Source organism: Indicator indicator, chromosome 3 (genome assembly GCF_027791375.1).
Source record: "Indicator indicator isolate 239-I01 chromosome 3, UM_Iind_1.1, whole genome shotgun sequence".
In the NCBI taxonomy this organism is placed as follows: domain Eukaryota; kingdom Metazoa; phylum Chordata; class Aves; order Piciformes; family Indicatoridae; genus Indicator; species Indicator indicator.
In genome coordinates, this window is record NC_072012.1 from 31168028 (window position 1) to 31182498 (window position 14471).

The 14471-nt window shown below is 41.0% G+C and overlaps 1 protein-coding gene across 1 annotated transcript in view; it reads left to right on the top strand.

The window, feature by feature from the left end:
• Nucleotides 1–10474: 10474 nt before the first annotated feature.
• WASL (WASP like actin nucleation promoting factor) overlaps nt 10475–14471 on the top strand; it is a 43046-nt gene continuing 39049 nt past the window's right edge. Inside the window, exon 1 of the mRNA XM_054399594.1 lies at nt 10475–10594. Coding sequence (XP_054255569.1) covers nt 10475–10594 — 120 coding nt within the window. The remainder of the gene's footprint in view (nt 10595–14471) is intronic.

A 14471-nucleotide genomic window follows, 5' to 3' on the forward strand; every position in this document is an offset into this window, starting at 1 on the left:
ATATCAGTACTGGAACAGTGGCAGATCCTCATTCCATTTATTTTTCGGCACTCCTCTCTTCTGGTAAGCAACACTGAGCTCTGTGGGGTTTGCATCCACACACGTAGATTGCAATCACCTTGAGATGCCCTTCCCCAGGAGGCTAATACTAGTGCCGTATCTTAAGCAATCCAGAGGTTGTGATAGGGAAAGAATAAAAACAAGGAAGCCCTTGTGCAGCATTGTATGCATGACCACCAGACTGGATCATGCTGTGAGTGGCAGGTTTTACACTCATCTATCTGTGTTGGCTTTGAAAACTACACTGAGAATTATCCACCACCAAGGAGGGTCTGCCAAAGACTTCACCACGAGCTCAGCCCAGCATCTAGGGGCAGCTTCACAAAAGTGTCATCATGTTTTGGCACTTTTAAGTGCTGGAATTCATTCAGAACAAGAATCTCACATGTTCCCACTTCCTGATATTGAATCCTCTGCTGTTCTAGAAAGCTGTCCAACATCTTCACAGCACCCTTTTTCCAGCATTCTTTGTTTTCACCAGTACAACATTACCTGTAACCTTTCTAATTTTCTTCTTGGAGTGTATGCTTGGCATCCTGAGTAGGTTAACTGGCCTTTACGTATGTGAAACTATTCTTTCTAAAATTGGGGGAAAAAAGAATCTCTCTTGTAAACTTTATTTTCTGTGCCAAGAGTGGTGTTTGCACTTTCAAATAATTTTTAACACATTCACATTTTTCATGGTTACACAGAGATTATAAGGGTAAAACCTGTAGCCAAATTCTGCAGTTGCAAGAGCAAAATCAAAATAAGCCAAAAACATAGTTACAGGAAACAGAAGAAATGCTCATGAATCCACAAAGTAGGTTCAGAGGAAATGATTTTTCTAAACTTTTATGCTTAAAACATACACCAGGAAATATTGTGATAGTTATTTGCATTTTATTGATATACTTGTTTCAAATGATGTTTGCAAGAACAATATCCAGCTCTAGTGTGACACTGAAAGAAAACAACAATTTATTTATGTGACTGTTGCTTTATTCCACTGGGCAAACACCATTTAGATAATTGCTGCTGGCTGGTGGGTCCTGTACCACTATATAGCCCATCTTCCTGACGGCATGGTAGAGGTATGCTAGCCTGGCAGTTTCCAGCATTACTGCTTTGCATAGTTGCACAAATTCTCTACAAGCTATTCTTCAAGATACTGCAGTTGAGTGCCCCCGCACCCAGTGAAAGAATTCTGTCCTTCAGTGTTTATAGTGCATGGTTTAATATGATTGCATTTAAATTTCTGTAAAGGTTGTCAATTCAATGCTTATGACTCAGAATGGCAACTTCCTCCCAGGAAGACTTTATTTAACCACTGACTTCTAGATACAGAGAGTGAGAAGTACACTACAAAGACAGGTTATAAACTTTCAGCTTTAAACAAACCTGCAAGCTTTGGCTTCAGAAATTTTATTACTTTTTGTTAAATGCAGAAGAAATTGTCTATCATTGGGAAGTGCTAAAGAGAATGAAAAAGCTTTTTAATAAGATCTATTAGACATATTCTATCATGTGTTTTCTGTTCAGAGCAATTTCACCGGTGCAGACTAAACAGACTTAAATGAACCTCTGACACATTTGTTTAGAAGCTACTGTTCTCCAACAGATCCCAAATAATTTATTAGTTTTGCATAACTTAAGGCAGAAGGATTCTGAATTCCTTCCATAGCAGTCACTGCTTTTATTATTACTTTTCAGATGGTGAGATATCTAAAATACAAATATGAACAGGAAATCTACTGTTTTCTGAATTACTGAGTCCCATCCTTTGGTATAAAAGCAACATGTTATAGAACCACTTTGACAAATTTGTTCAGCTCCAGCTTAAAAGCAGTTCAATTTTTTGCCTCCACTTAATCCTGCTGGAGTCATGTTACAGATCCTTACAAAACTGTACATTTCTGTCTAAACATATCCATCATTAATTTCTAAACATCTTTCCTGAACCAACAGTGCAGGACAAAAAAAAGTTTTTTTTCTTTGATATGTTTCTCACAAAGTCCCTCATCACTTGATAAATGAGGATGTAGCCACAGTGGATTATTTAGAAATTGCATATGTGCCCAGAATTTGTACCTGTTGAACAGAAATTGTAGCTATTCAATGATCAGGAAGTACACTTTATTGAAACAGTTACATCTTTTCTCAGGTCTTCTGTTATTTTGTTTTGCCATGATACCTCAGGTCCTCTTTCCTGTTCTCCTGGACATGCTGTCTTTCCTCTGAATATGATCAAGACTAAATTCTTCTTCCAGAAAGCTACGGTAGAGAGAATCATACACAGTATTTCTGATCGGGTGCATTAGGGCCTTCCACAACAGCACTAATGACTCTCTGACTCTAGAGAGAATCTCTCCCCTGAAGCCCTTGGGACTTCCATTCACCTTTTCAAGGCCATACTGCCACCTTTTCAAGGCCATACTGCCACAGCAGCTCCCAATCATTCTCAGCCAACCCCCCCTTGGTTGTTCTCAACTGAGACAGTTAAACACAGTGCTATTCACTACTGAATTTCATCTTGTTCCTACAACTCATCCTCAAAGCTGCTGTGCTCTAATATTCTGATCTTCCTTGTATTCAAAGACAACAAATAATACAGACAGCTCAAATTGAAAAGTTAAGCAGGCTGCAGGTTATGGATTGCATCATATTTGAAATAAACCACACATGGTTACAGAGACTTTGCCAAACATTCTGTGTATTCAAGAACAATATTAAAAATTGAGTGGGTTACTATTTCATCAAAAATATTTTTTTCAGTGTAAATATGAATTGATTTTTGCCTTCTCTTTTGAAGGTTTAGAGTTTATGCACTTATTGCAATCCACCTGCTTTACAGTATTCATTAGGTAACCAGCTAATACTGAATTATTTCAGTGTGAAGGAAGTCTCCACGTGACATAGGCTTGTGTCTTACTCTTTTAGCCTTGACTTTTTCACACAGACATAGCCTGAGAAAGGAGAAAGTATAGATACACTGCAACAATTAAACACATCTAAACCTGCTTTGGAAATTGGAAATGTAATTCAGTCACATTTGGTTAGAGATTTTTGCATTACAGAGTACCACGAAACTTGTAAGACCATCCATACTCCCACAGAGTTATGCTATGGTTATAATTGTGACCAATCTAGAAAAAGTGAATTTATTTCTTACCATTTACAAGTTGGCAATCTATATGACATTCACAAGCAGGAGAATATAATAACTAAAAGGCTGTCTTTTCTGCCACTCTGAAAATTTCTCGTGTCTTCGTTCTGAATTAACCACTGCAGCTAGTAGACATCAAAAAACTATACAAAATAATTATCATGATGTATCATAATGGGAATAATCCTATATTGCCTAAAATACCATACCTCAGCCTAATGCAATGTGTAGGAAGTATTAAAATAGTATAAAAATTGTCCTGAGCTGTATTCCATCTCAGCTGAACAAATTACTTTCTACCATAGTTAAAAAATGGCTTAGCTTTCATGAAGTTTAGTGAAAAATTAACACACACACACATATAAACCCATAAGCACATACTCTGCAGGCTATGCTTATGGAAAATTATTCTCACAGTAATCAGCTGTACATGCTGACAAACTTGTTCTTTTCTGGTTGCCTAGCTCTCTACCAACCTCCTCTGGCTCCCAGCCATGACCTCTGTGGAAGAGCTGCTACAGCAGCAGCAAGTATTTTGCCAGAAAGACATATTAACTGTGTTGCAGGTTTCCAGGTTTTGAAAAGCAACTCATCATGCTGTGAGAGTATTTTAAATGAAGATGTTTGGCTTAATCTTTTAAACAGATACAAAGCACAAGAAACCTAACTGGGCAAAGCATGTCAGCATTGCATGTTTGCTATTGCAGCAAACACTGCAAAACCAAGTCTAGATTTCGTTTAAAATCACTTCTGGCCCTCTTTAAATCCACAAAAATATCCTAACAGCTGAAAAATGGTAGGTGTAAAGCTGAGATAAGTATTTTTAATACATTATGAAAAACTTGGAGAACCATGACATCTACAAAAAGAAGTTACACATCTTCCAAAATCCATCACAGAGAAGCATAGAAATTAAATTGTTTAAAGGAACTTAAGTAAATTGCTCTACTTCAGGTTGCAGCACACAGAATCAACATCTATTCACGGATAGTTAAATTTAGAAGACAGACTCCTGTAGATGTTCTACAAGTTTAATGTTGTCTCTGTCTGGATCAGCTGCTGGTTCTTGTATGTGTTTACAAGGCACCCAGGCACTAAATCTGTATAGGGCTTCAGGCACTGCTGTGCCACAGATACTGGGGGATTTTAGTTAGAAAAAAAAAAAATCAGCTAGGTTAAGACTCAGGTTGAGTTGATGATAGTAGATACATAAAGCACTGATCACATTGGTATATGCTATCTTAACACGCCATGGGAAGAGTCCTTAATTGAAAGTAGCAATAGCATACCCAGGAAAACAACAATTAAATTAACTTGGTTATCTGTGCTAATTCTAGATATTCCTAAGGCCTTAAGAAAATCTGATTATCTTTACTCACTAGGATGCAAAGAAACCCAAAGATTTACTTTTAGACTTATCTCTGAAGTGAAACAGCTATACAGACTGCAGATTTTCTGGTTGATGCATTATACACATAAGAGACAACTGATTGCGCATACAGTTTTGAAAAAAATCAGTAGTTTTCCATCTCCTCAAGTCACTTTGCAGCATGTTCAATTTATTTTTGTTTATATTTATTAAAGCTCCTACAGCATACATTTGTTAAGCTTCTAGATTTGTTAAACATGTTCTCTTTTTCCTATAAAAATGATGCAGTTCACTGCACCAGTGGCTCCATTTGGCCTGGAGCTGATATATGTAAACTCCATGAGCATAAAAATCAGGCTGATCAAGATATGCATGTTCTTGATCTTGCTTTATGAGGTGGAGCCATATACCTTCAAGAACAGTGATGCATAAAGAGTGCTTTTTTCTTCTTTTTTTTTTTTTTACCCTGAAATATTTGAATCAACTAGCAAAACCTCATAGAAGTAAGACAATTAAAAGAACTACTAATGCACCACAGGCAGCCTGTTGCAGCAGAGAAGCCTTATGCCTGGACTGATCTGCCAGGTGAGGACTGACCTTTGACAGGATCTCACTCTGGCCTCCTGGAGAGCAGCAGCAGAACAGGATGGACAGGACACCGCCAGCCCTGACACACCACAGAGCTGCAGTAAGGATCTGTAGTATGAATTCCATACAGCAGAACCCCAACAAGAACCAAGGTGTGGTTCATGCCTATTCCTTAGGGTTGTTACATGCTGGATACAGAATTAAAAGAAAGAAAAAGAAATAAAGAAAATAAATATTACATGAAAGTTATTAAGTCATCCATCAGTATCTAAACTGCAATCATTGCAGAGATATAGTACATATTAGCCAGCTGTTCATCAACCTGTTGGGAGTAAACTACTCCTCTCAAGCCAGCTCTAAAGACAGCAAGTACGTATGTTGTACTTGGTGCTTACAGTAAAAAGAGTGAGTTTTGCATACACTTGCCTGTGCCCCTCTCTCAACAATGCTGAGCTACATCTACAACGGTTTCCAGTCCCTTACACCCTCTCTGCTCAGTGAGGATAAGACTTCCTGGTCTGAACCATACTGATCAGGGTGGGAGGTTAGTCACACTGCAAACAAGAACTGATGTTTCAAAGCCAGAGCAAGATTTCTGTTGTTAAGGAAATGTGTTCTAACAATGGATATGCAGATCGCAGTAAGGAAAGAACATGTGTCTCTTTTTCTTTTTTTAACTAGTACCATCCTTGAGCTTTACAGTAGCTGATTAATGGCTGAAGGGAGAGTCTATTACACTGAATATAAAAATGACAGGAAACTGAGAGGAAGGAATAAACATTCCTTTTAATACTTGTGGATAAATCAAAATTAACTTATTTACTTCACTCATGGTTATTGCTGGGAGAAAACACAGATGTCACATCTCTGCTGAGGTATAAACCAAGCAAAGAGAATAACGTTTCAATAAACCCTGCACTATACAGTTTTCAAGATGAGCTTTGATGCAAGGCTAAATGCTATCTGGCCTGCGGAAAGAAAAATGTTTTCCTCTAACTTGCAGAGCAGCTACAGAACTGTTCCATAGTTACTACAGGAGATAATCCATCAATAAATGATAAGAGGAGAGGGAGGACGCCTCAATTTCCAGTATGTTGTTTGGTTCATCTTCTCCACAGTCCTGAAAAGGAGCGTGATACAACCTGATACTTGAGGCCACAAAGGAATAGCAGAGGAGCTCTTGAAAAGAGCCAGATCTCCCCAAAACTGATTTCAAAGTTAAAACAGAATTGCTCATATCTTACCCCAGCAGACTGAAAGTGCAATTCTACAACCAATGTAAATCCGATGTTATCCTTTGCTGAGCAAAACAGAAGGGCACAAATTACTTTCCTTCAAGTAAACAGTCTGAGGTCAAAGATAAGGGCAAGAAAAGATACAGCAAACAGACAGACATGCGTTACAAGCACTACAGGGAGAGAAAAAGTTCTAGCTGGCACCCAAGATGGCATTCATGCAAGAAATGAAAGAACTTACTGTCCCACAGCATTGGATCTCAGGCTGCTCACTCACACAGCAAGAACTCTGCTGTGCAGACAGCCCACCCCACAAAAGGAGAGAATTCTTCCTACTGACACTATGCTTCCACATCCATGTGGAACTAGCAGGGGCTTTCCTCACCAATTAAAATAAAACTTGTCAACTTTGCAACTTCTGTGGCTACACTTCAAGTTCTTCTGTAACCAAAAATCTACAAGATTTTGTTTGTTTTGAATCTATAAATTCAATATAGAGGAAAAAAAAACACCATAGGGTCCACATCTTTATTCCAGACTATTACCTGCTTGAAACAAATATAAAATCTGTGAGAAAAGAAATGAGATGGAAGAGAGACAGTAGGAGAGCTGCATTCTCCTTTAAGCCTGCTTGTTCTTTGGTGCAATCAACTGTCTCATCTTATGGAAAATCAGAGAACGAAACAGGGTGACATAAATTCAGCACTAGGATAAAAACTGAGATTTGGGAAATGCAGTGACACTACTAAAAATAAACAAATAAATCACTGGAGAACTAAATTCTTCTTGCAGTTAGATAATTCAGACTTTGATAAAACCTTTAAAATATTCATAGTGCTAGACAAATGAACTTTAAGTAGAAAGTTTTCGTTACTTTTTTTACTCCCTTCAACTGCAGAATGTTATTTCTGAAATTGTGTGAAAATTTAAACTCTGAAACTCTAAAGAATGAAAGCATAAAAAAATTCCTGTAGAGACTCACATTTAAAGGCAAAATTCAGAGATAAATATTTCCTGTCAAAGATAAGTCTGACAAGGATAATAAAAGCTGTTTATTAAATAAGAATTTATGATACAAACCTTTAAAATCATTAAACATGCTTATAATGATACATGCTATGCCACTTCCAATGTATTTCAGTACCTTAGTGTTACTTGTGGGTACTCAGAAACAGAAAAACCCATGAGCAGAGCAGCTTCCCATAAAGCTTACAGACATCAGCAGAAGGTAACACAGCTTGAACCCTAAAGGCTACAGTGAGAAATTCAGAGGAAAACTGGGAATAAACAATGACAGCAATTTCCATAAGGGAAGTCAGAAAAAGTACTGCAATTTTCTTCAAGATATATACAGGTCATTCTAGCTGGTGGCTGTCCTTGAGAACTTTGCTTGAAATTGGATGCTTTTAGGCGGGAACATAGCAAAGGCAAAAATCTGTTTTTCAATGGGTCCTTTGGACTTATCAGCAGATACTGGTATTTCCATTTCCATTCAGGACTCAATGCTTTGCCATGACACAAACCCAGAAACAGCTTTTGCATTACTAATGAAACACAGAGTCTGAAAATGTCCTTTTTTCTTCCCATTCCTGCTTACCCCTAATAAAAAGGAAAACAAAAGCCTAACAATAGAGCCCGAAGGTTGAAGGGCCCTTACAAATAGCTACCAGCCAGCTGGTGTAAGAACAGTGTGAAGCAAAACATACTACCCATAACACCCAGAACTCTCTTTGAATGGCAAGATCTACATAATAACGAACAAATAGTAAAAGTTAATAGGAATGTGGGAAAAAATATAAAATCAAGGCACATAAGTGGTTAGAGAAGTGATGACAGTACCATGATGTACCTATTGTACTATATTTTTAGCTCTATACACTATAGCTGCCAACACAGGCATGTAAATTTTCTTGGAAGGGCTTTGGCTATAGACTAATTGTTTTATGAAATAACAACAAAGCAAACAGAAAAACCCAATACCCAAAAATCCATCCAAATCCTAATGTGTTGTAAAGTGCTTCCAAGGGTTTTACATTTTTATGTACATTTTCTACAAGCTAAGTGCTGCCAATACTCTTTAGCTAAAATATGTCCCATTCCACTAAAATATGCACCTACTTACACAAGAAAGGAATGAAAATGAAGAACCTAGGACTGCTGGAAAGTACTTTGAAAGCATTGTTTCCTACTGTTTTTCTGTTACAACAAAGGCCCAAGCCAGTTCTGTAAAATCCGTAGATTGCAGAGTCCTGTATCTGTACATATCTTAAATTCTTTTTATGCTGGAAGTTCATGATTTTCCACCGTATTCCCCCTTACTTACACTTTTGGACCCAGTTACAGGCTCTTAATTACAGAGGAAAAGGTCTATGAGCAGCAGGGATTGACAACTGTTTCTGCCTGATCATTGAGAAGATAGCAAGAGAGTGCAGCTTTATACAAAGAGCTCTGTTCCCGGGTTTTCATCCTGTGCTTCTCTAGCGTCTTTCCTCTTGTGCTTCTTCAATTCTTTCCTGCAATATGAAGTAAATCACAATGGGGGGATTGATTTAGCATCTCCCAGGTGGACAATTATCAAAAGGATGCGAAGGTAACACATTCTCCACCTAAAAACACTGAGAAAACTAATAAGGTGCTCACTTGGATGTCTAATTTTCACCTCTGCACGCAAAAAAACCCAAACCCAAACCAATCCCCAAAACCATACCAAACAAACAACCCCAACAAAACCAAACCCCAAAACAAACAAACAAACAAAAAAGGTGGCTTTTTTTTTTTTCCTTCTCCTGCATCTGAAAGCCAGGCTAGGCATAAGGCAGCTGTGTTCTGGATCATCAACCTCATCTCAGCTAGTTGAAATCACACGGAGAGAAGCAGGAGGAAGGGAAGTTTAGCTGACAAAGACTGCTGATACCCGATTTCTCCTCAGCAACTGACCCCCAGAGAGCCTAAAATGCCTACTACTATTTTTAGGTATTTTACCTCAAACTGTTGCATCCTGTGCTAAGCAGCGTGATGGCTGACAGCCCCCCTCCTGCCCCTGTGTGTGACGGCGCACAGCCAGGACTCCATGAACAACTCACCCCACGCAACACGGCGGGGAAAACCACAACCGACTTGGTAATTGGTGTAGCAAACCATGAATAAACTCAGAAAGGAGTTTTGTGTTACGAATACAATCATGCTTCACAAAAGGGCTTCCAACACAGCCTCGTCCTCGCGTCTCCGCGTGAGGCCTGGCCACCCACCACACTTGCTCGGCAACGAGCTTCGGTTCAGACAGTGGTGCAAATTAACGGATTTCGGCACCTCGTCAAGCTCCAGGTGACTCCCGTCACGGACGTGACCTTTCTCCGTCTTGGGCCGGGCCAGCACAGCTCCGCAGCCCTTCGTCCGCGGCGCCCCGGCCGCCCTCCTCTTCACGTCCTGTCCCTGCGGCTCCCATGGCCTCCGAGACAGCGCCGCGTCGGTCCCTGCCGTGAGGGCACCATCTAGGGCAGGCGTCGGCAGCAACGCGGGTGATCGATCCTTCCTCTTCTTCCTCCTCCTCCCCAGATGTTCCCCGTCTCCGCCCAGCACCCGCCAAGCCGGCCTGTCAGGTACTGACAAGGGCGCGGGCTCTCGCCAGCGCGCTGCCCAGCTCGGCCCAACGAGAGCGGAAGGTGGCCCGCCCCACTACCTCCCCGCACAGCGCATGGTCGCGGCGGCAGAGCGCTTGCCTGCCTCCCCTCTGGCTGCCGCGCGTTGTGGTCTCGCCCGCCCCCGCTGCCATGTTGGATCGTAGGGCCGCCGGAGCCGGGCCGGAGTTGGAAGTTTAGCGTCTCTCGGAGGGACGGGCGCGATCGTCCGCTAGCGTGAAGCGCCCCCAGCGCGGCAGCCACCCTCCCTGGAATCCCCTCTGTGGGCTGCTGGCAGCTGGCTGAGACCCCTCCGTTCTTCTCCACCTTCCTCCTTCCAGGGCTCTGAGAGGGAGGCTCTGCGATGCGGCTGCTGTGAGGCCGCGGCGGCAGAGGAGGAGGGGGCCGCGGGCACCAACGGTCGCAGGGCGGCGAGGGCAGCGCCGTGCCGGCCCCGGCCATGAGTGGCAACCCGCAGCAGCAGCCCCCGCAGCCGCGGCGGGTCACCAATGTGGGTTCCATGCTGCTCACCCTGCAGGAGAACGAGAGCCTTTTCAGCTTCCTCGGCAAGAAATGCGTGGTGAGTCCTGGCCCGGGCGGCAGGGAGGTGAGGGGGCTGCCCCTGCTATTCCCGGGTTGGCGTCCCCGAGTCCGTCGCGACCCTGGATGCGGGGCACGGGGGACCACAGTAGGCAGAGGGCGTATGGGAACAGACCGGCCGGGGCGCCGGGAAGTTGAGGGCTGCGGAAGTTTCAGCTGCCCCGTCCCGACGCTCGGACGGGAGGTGGCCTCCGCAGGCCTCGCACCCTGCCCATCTCCTCCGCAGCACCCCGAGCGGTGGGAGATGAAGTGGGGTGCTGGGGGCAATGAGTGGCGTGGCTACGGCTACGGAGCGGGTGGCAGGGGCCCTCGGCCAGCCCGGCCCGGCGGTGCTGCCAACCTCGAGCGCCGGGCCCAGCCTCACCCTCTCTGCCGTGTCAGCTCTGGCTGGAGCCGTGCGCTCCCGGGTGGTTCCGAGACCCTCCAGCGCCGGTATGGGTTCTGTCCTCCCGTGCTTCCATGTTCAGCGGCATTGAGCTCCTGAGTGGTACCCACTGGAGCTCACCCCTGCCCTGCAGCTGACCCATGCTCTGCAGGGGGCACTGGCCAGCGAGGGAGCAGCCGCGGGGCTCGGTGACAAAAGTTCAATTGCTCAAGAAGCCTGGGACAAGCCCCAGGTGCACCTGCAGTACAACAAAGCGGTGTTGATGAAGTTGTAAGAAGGCTCGTATCAGTGCTAGGCCTGCTTTGAATTTAGTCTGTGCTTTTCCTAGCCTAAACAACAGGTTCGTGTACTCAAATACTACATCTTTTCCTGTTTGAAAAGGCAATGTAATGGTTAAAAGAAAAAACCTTGCAGTAAATATGTTACCAAGTATATCAGTAAGTTTTCTTTCAGAATGCCTGCTTGTACATTAATATAAAACTGTTTTAAAATCGTACTTACCCATTGTCAAGAATTACGTGAAGGTTTTGAAAGGTAACCACTTCCTTTAGAAAATAAGTGGGTTTTAGAAATACTGCGTTTTTTGAAAAGTATAAAGAAGAAGCTTTTTGAAAAAAAATAAATAGGCATTTGAAAGCCATTGAAAATTCTGTTACCTGACTGTCCTCTAATGCTTTTTGTCCATCACCTAGCATACTAATGTTAGGCTACTTTCTGTAGCACTATAAAGTGCTAGGTTAAAATCGTGGTTTAATGAGGTTAAAATTGTGATTTAAATCCTTACAGTTGTAATGGCTCTACATAACTCTTTGGACTTTGAAATAGTATTGTTGATCAAGCTGACTGTTGCAAGGAAAGCCTAAGATGTAGTAACAGAACAGGAAGTAGGTGATAGTTACATTTGGGTGGGTTAAATAAGATGCTGTCAAGTAGCTAAGTTAAATGGGTCAGGCTGTGAGACTATAAACCTTGTTTTTTGGAAAGTAATAGATTTATAAAAAAAAAAAACTACTTTCAATTAATTAAACTACTTTCAAAAATGTATTTCATATGTTTAGCTCATTAAAAAAATAAAACCAAACCCCAATACTTTTCTCTAAATTTAAAATGAGTGCATGTGTTTGTATGTGTAAGTTCATTTCCAGGGTGTTGTGTTTGTTTGGGTTTTTTTCTACAACTTGCATTTTGTCAAGTGAACACACTCTTCATTTTTGTTACAGTCAGCTGTAACACTCACCTACTCAAGTTCTCAACTTCTCTGCATAAGTAGCATGTTGAAAGCAGACTTTGGAGGTAAATATCTTCACAGTATCTGGGTGTCACAAGATTTATGACAGGTTGATAACTTCATAGACATAACTTGCTTTGTATTTTTCTTGAAACTACACGTTTTTGTGGTTTGCACTGAATTTTGTATGACATTCCAATTTGAAGTTCTTTTAAGCCCATTCTCTTACCTTTGCCCTCCAGCCCTATATGCTCACTCAGTTAAGCATAGGCTCACCTTACTGTAATTTATCATAAGCCAAAAATGGTGACAATTCAGAAACTAATTCATCAACAGTTTAAACCTGTTTGTCCGTTGAAGGGCAACGTATGTCAGAGAAATGGAATGGGCACCTGGAGATGGTAACAGCTTTGGCTGTCTAACTTGAACCTACACTATCTGTTTGTCAGAGCCCAGTAGTGTTCTTGGTGCTCTTGACCTTTTCAGCCTGACTCAGTGCTGGCATACTGTACTGAGAAATGCCTTTTTGGTGTAAAGTACATGGTATTTGATCTCTTAATACCCATGTTTGAATTATGCATTAGTGAAACTTCAGACTAAATGCTACTTTTTAAGAAAGGAAAACCTTAAAAGTTCTGTAGGATGCTAGAAGCTCGCTTTTCCATCAGCTGAATTGTCTGTGCTACCAGGCTGCTACAGGCTGCTGTCAGTGCGGAGCATGGGTACGCTACTGCATGTGCTGTGCTTCTGCCATATCAACATCATTTTAGTTTGTGTTTCACTTGACCTTGTGTTTAGATTACAAGTGAAATAAATGCCAGAGGAACAGTTTAGATGTTAAACTAGATACTCTTTTTGTAGTAATGATTTATGGAGGGCATAATTCTGTTATCAGTCCTGAGGGGCTTGGTTAAGAAAGCATGTGGCTCTCTGGACCTGATTTATTTCAGCAGTCTTTTCTTTGACTCTGTTTCTGACTGATAAGAAGGCAACTACTTGAAAATAACATCAAGGATTGAACTACTCAATTTATGTTCTATGGAAGAGCAAAGGAATTTTTCAAGTACCTTAATTTTGATTGAGTACTTGCGGTGTATGAACACAGATAATGACATTATTTCAATGGCATCTTAAGTAATGATGACTGGGAAACACAAAAGCTTACCTGACAGTTGGCACAGTGGTGAAAAGCCGTTGCTCTTTGTGTGTTGCTGAGACTGATACTATTTTCTTGACTATTACTGAAACTTTGGGAATCTCATTGTGTAGTAGGTAAACATACATACAGAAGGTTACTGATTTTTTCCTGCTCCCTTTTTTTGCACCGCTTGCTGAGCTGTAAAATACCTGAATCTAGGCAATTAAAATACCTTTGCCCATGATAGATTAGGTTTTCAGAACCAAGCTTCTGGCTAATAGTCAAAGCTGCAGCTACAGTTAATTTGGTTGAAAGATGAAACCAAATGTGGGACTACTATCAGTAGGAATTCAGCATAAGGTGACCCTTCAGAACTTTTATTGTTGCTTAGGCATGTAACAGATTTTTATTCAGGTAAATAACTTTTTTTTTTTTTTATACTGAGATAGGTGTGAAATTTATTCTTTGTAGATATTTTTCAATAACTATTTTTTATCATGATGTAGAAATGAAAGTCTATGTAAACTTTTGCTGAGGTGAGCCATGAGATTACTTTTGTGTATATTAATGAAATACTTTTGTGGTTATACAAAACTTGGATGTTTTTTATTAACTCTGCTCAGTTATATAAAAGTGAGTCACATAAATGTTTGTCCATAGGAATAAGAAATAGTTTTGTAAGGAAAAATAAATGCTGTGTGTCCCATTAATTAATTTTTAACTAAGACAATACTTTTATAATTTACATGGAATTGGTCAGTGATGTCACTGATGAAAAAACTAGTTTATCCTGTAGAAGTTATTCTGTGTGTGAGAGGCCTTAGGAAAGAAAACACAAAAAATGTGCACTTGATAACATTAGAAGTAGGTAATTAAGTATGCGTATTTTATACTGCTTAGAATGGAACTCAACACTTAGATAAGGTATAATGAGTAAGGCTAGGAATGGGTTGTTATTTTGTAAGATCTTGCCATGGTTGATGTAGTAAACAGGAACTGATAAAGAACGCAAAAAGAGAAGTGACACAACAGTAAACTCAGAAAACTGTTTTAGCTGCTTTTAAAATGCTTGTGACCAGAATGAGATTTTATGTCAGAATCAAAGG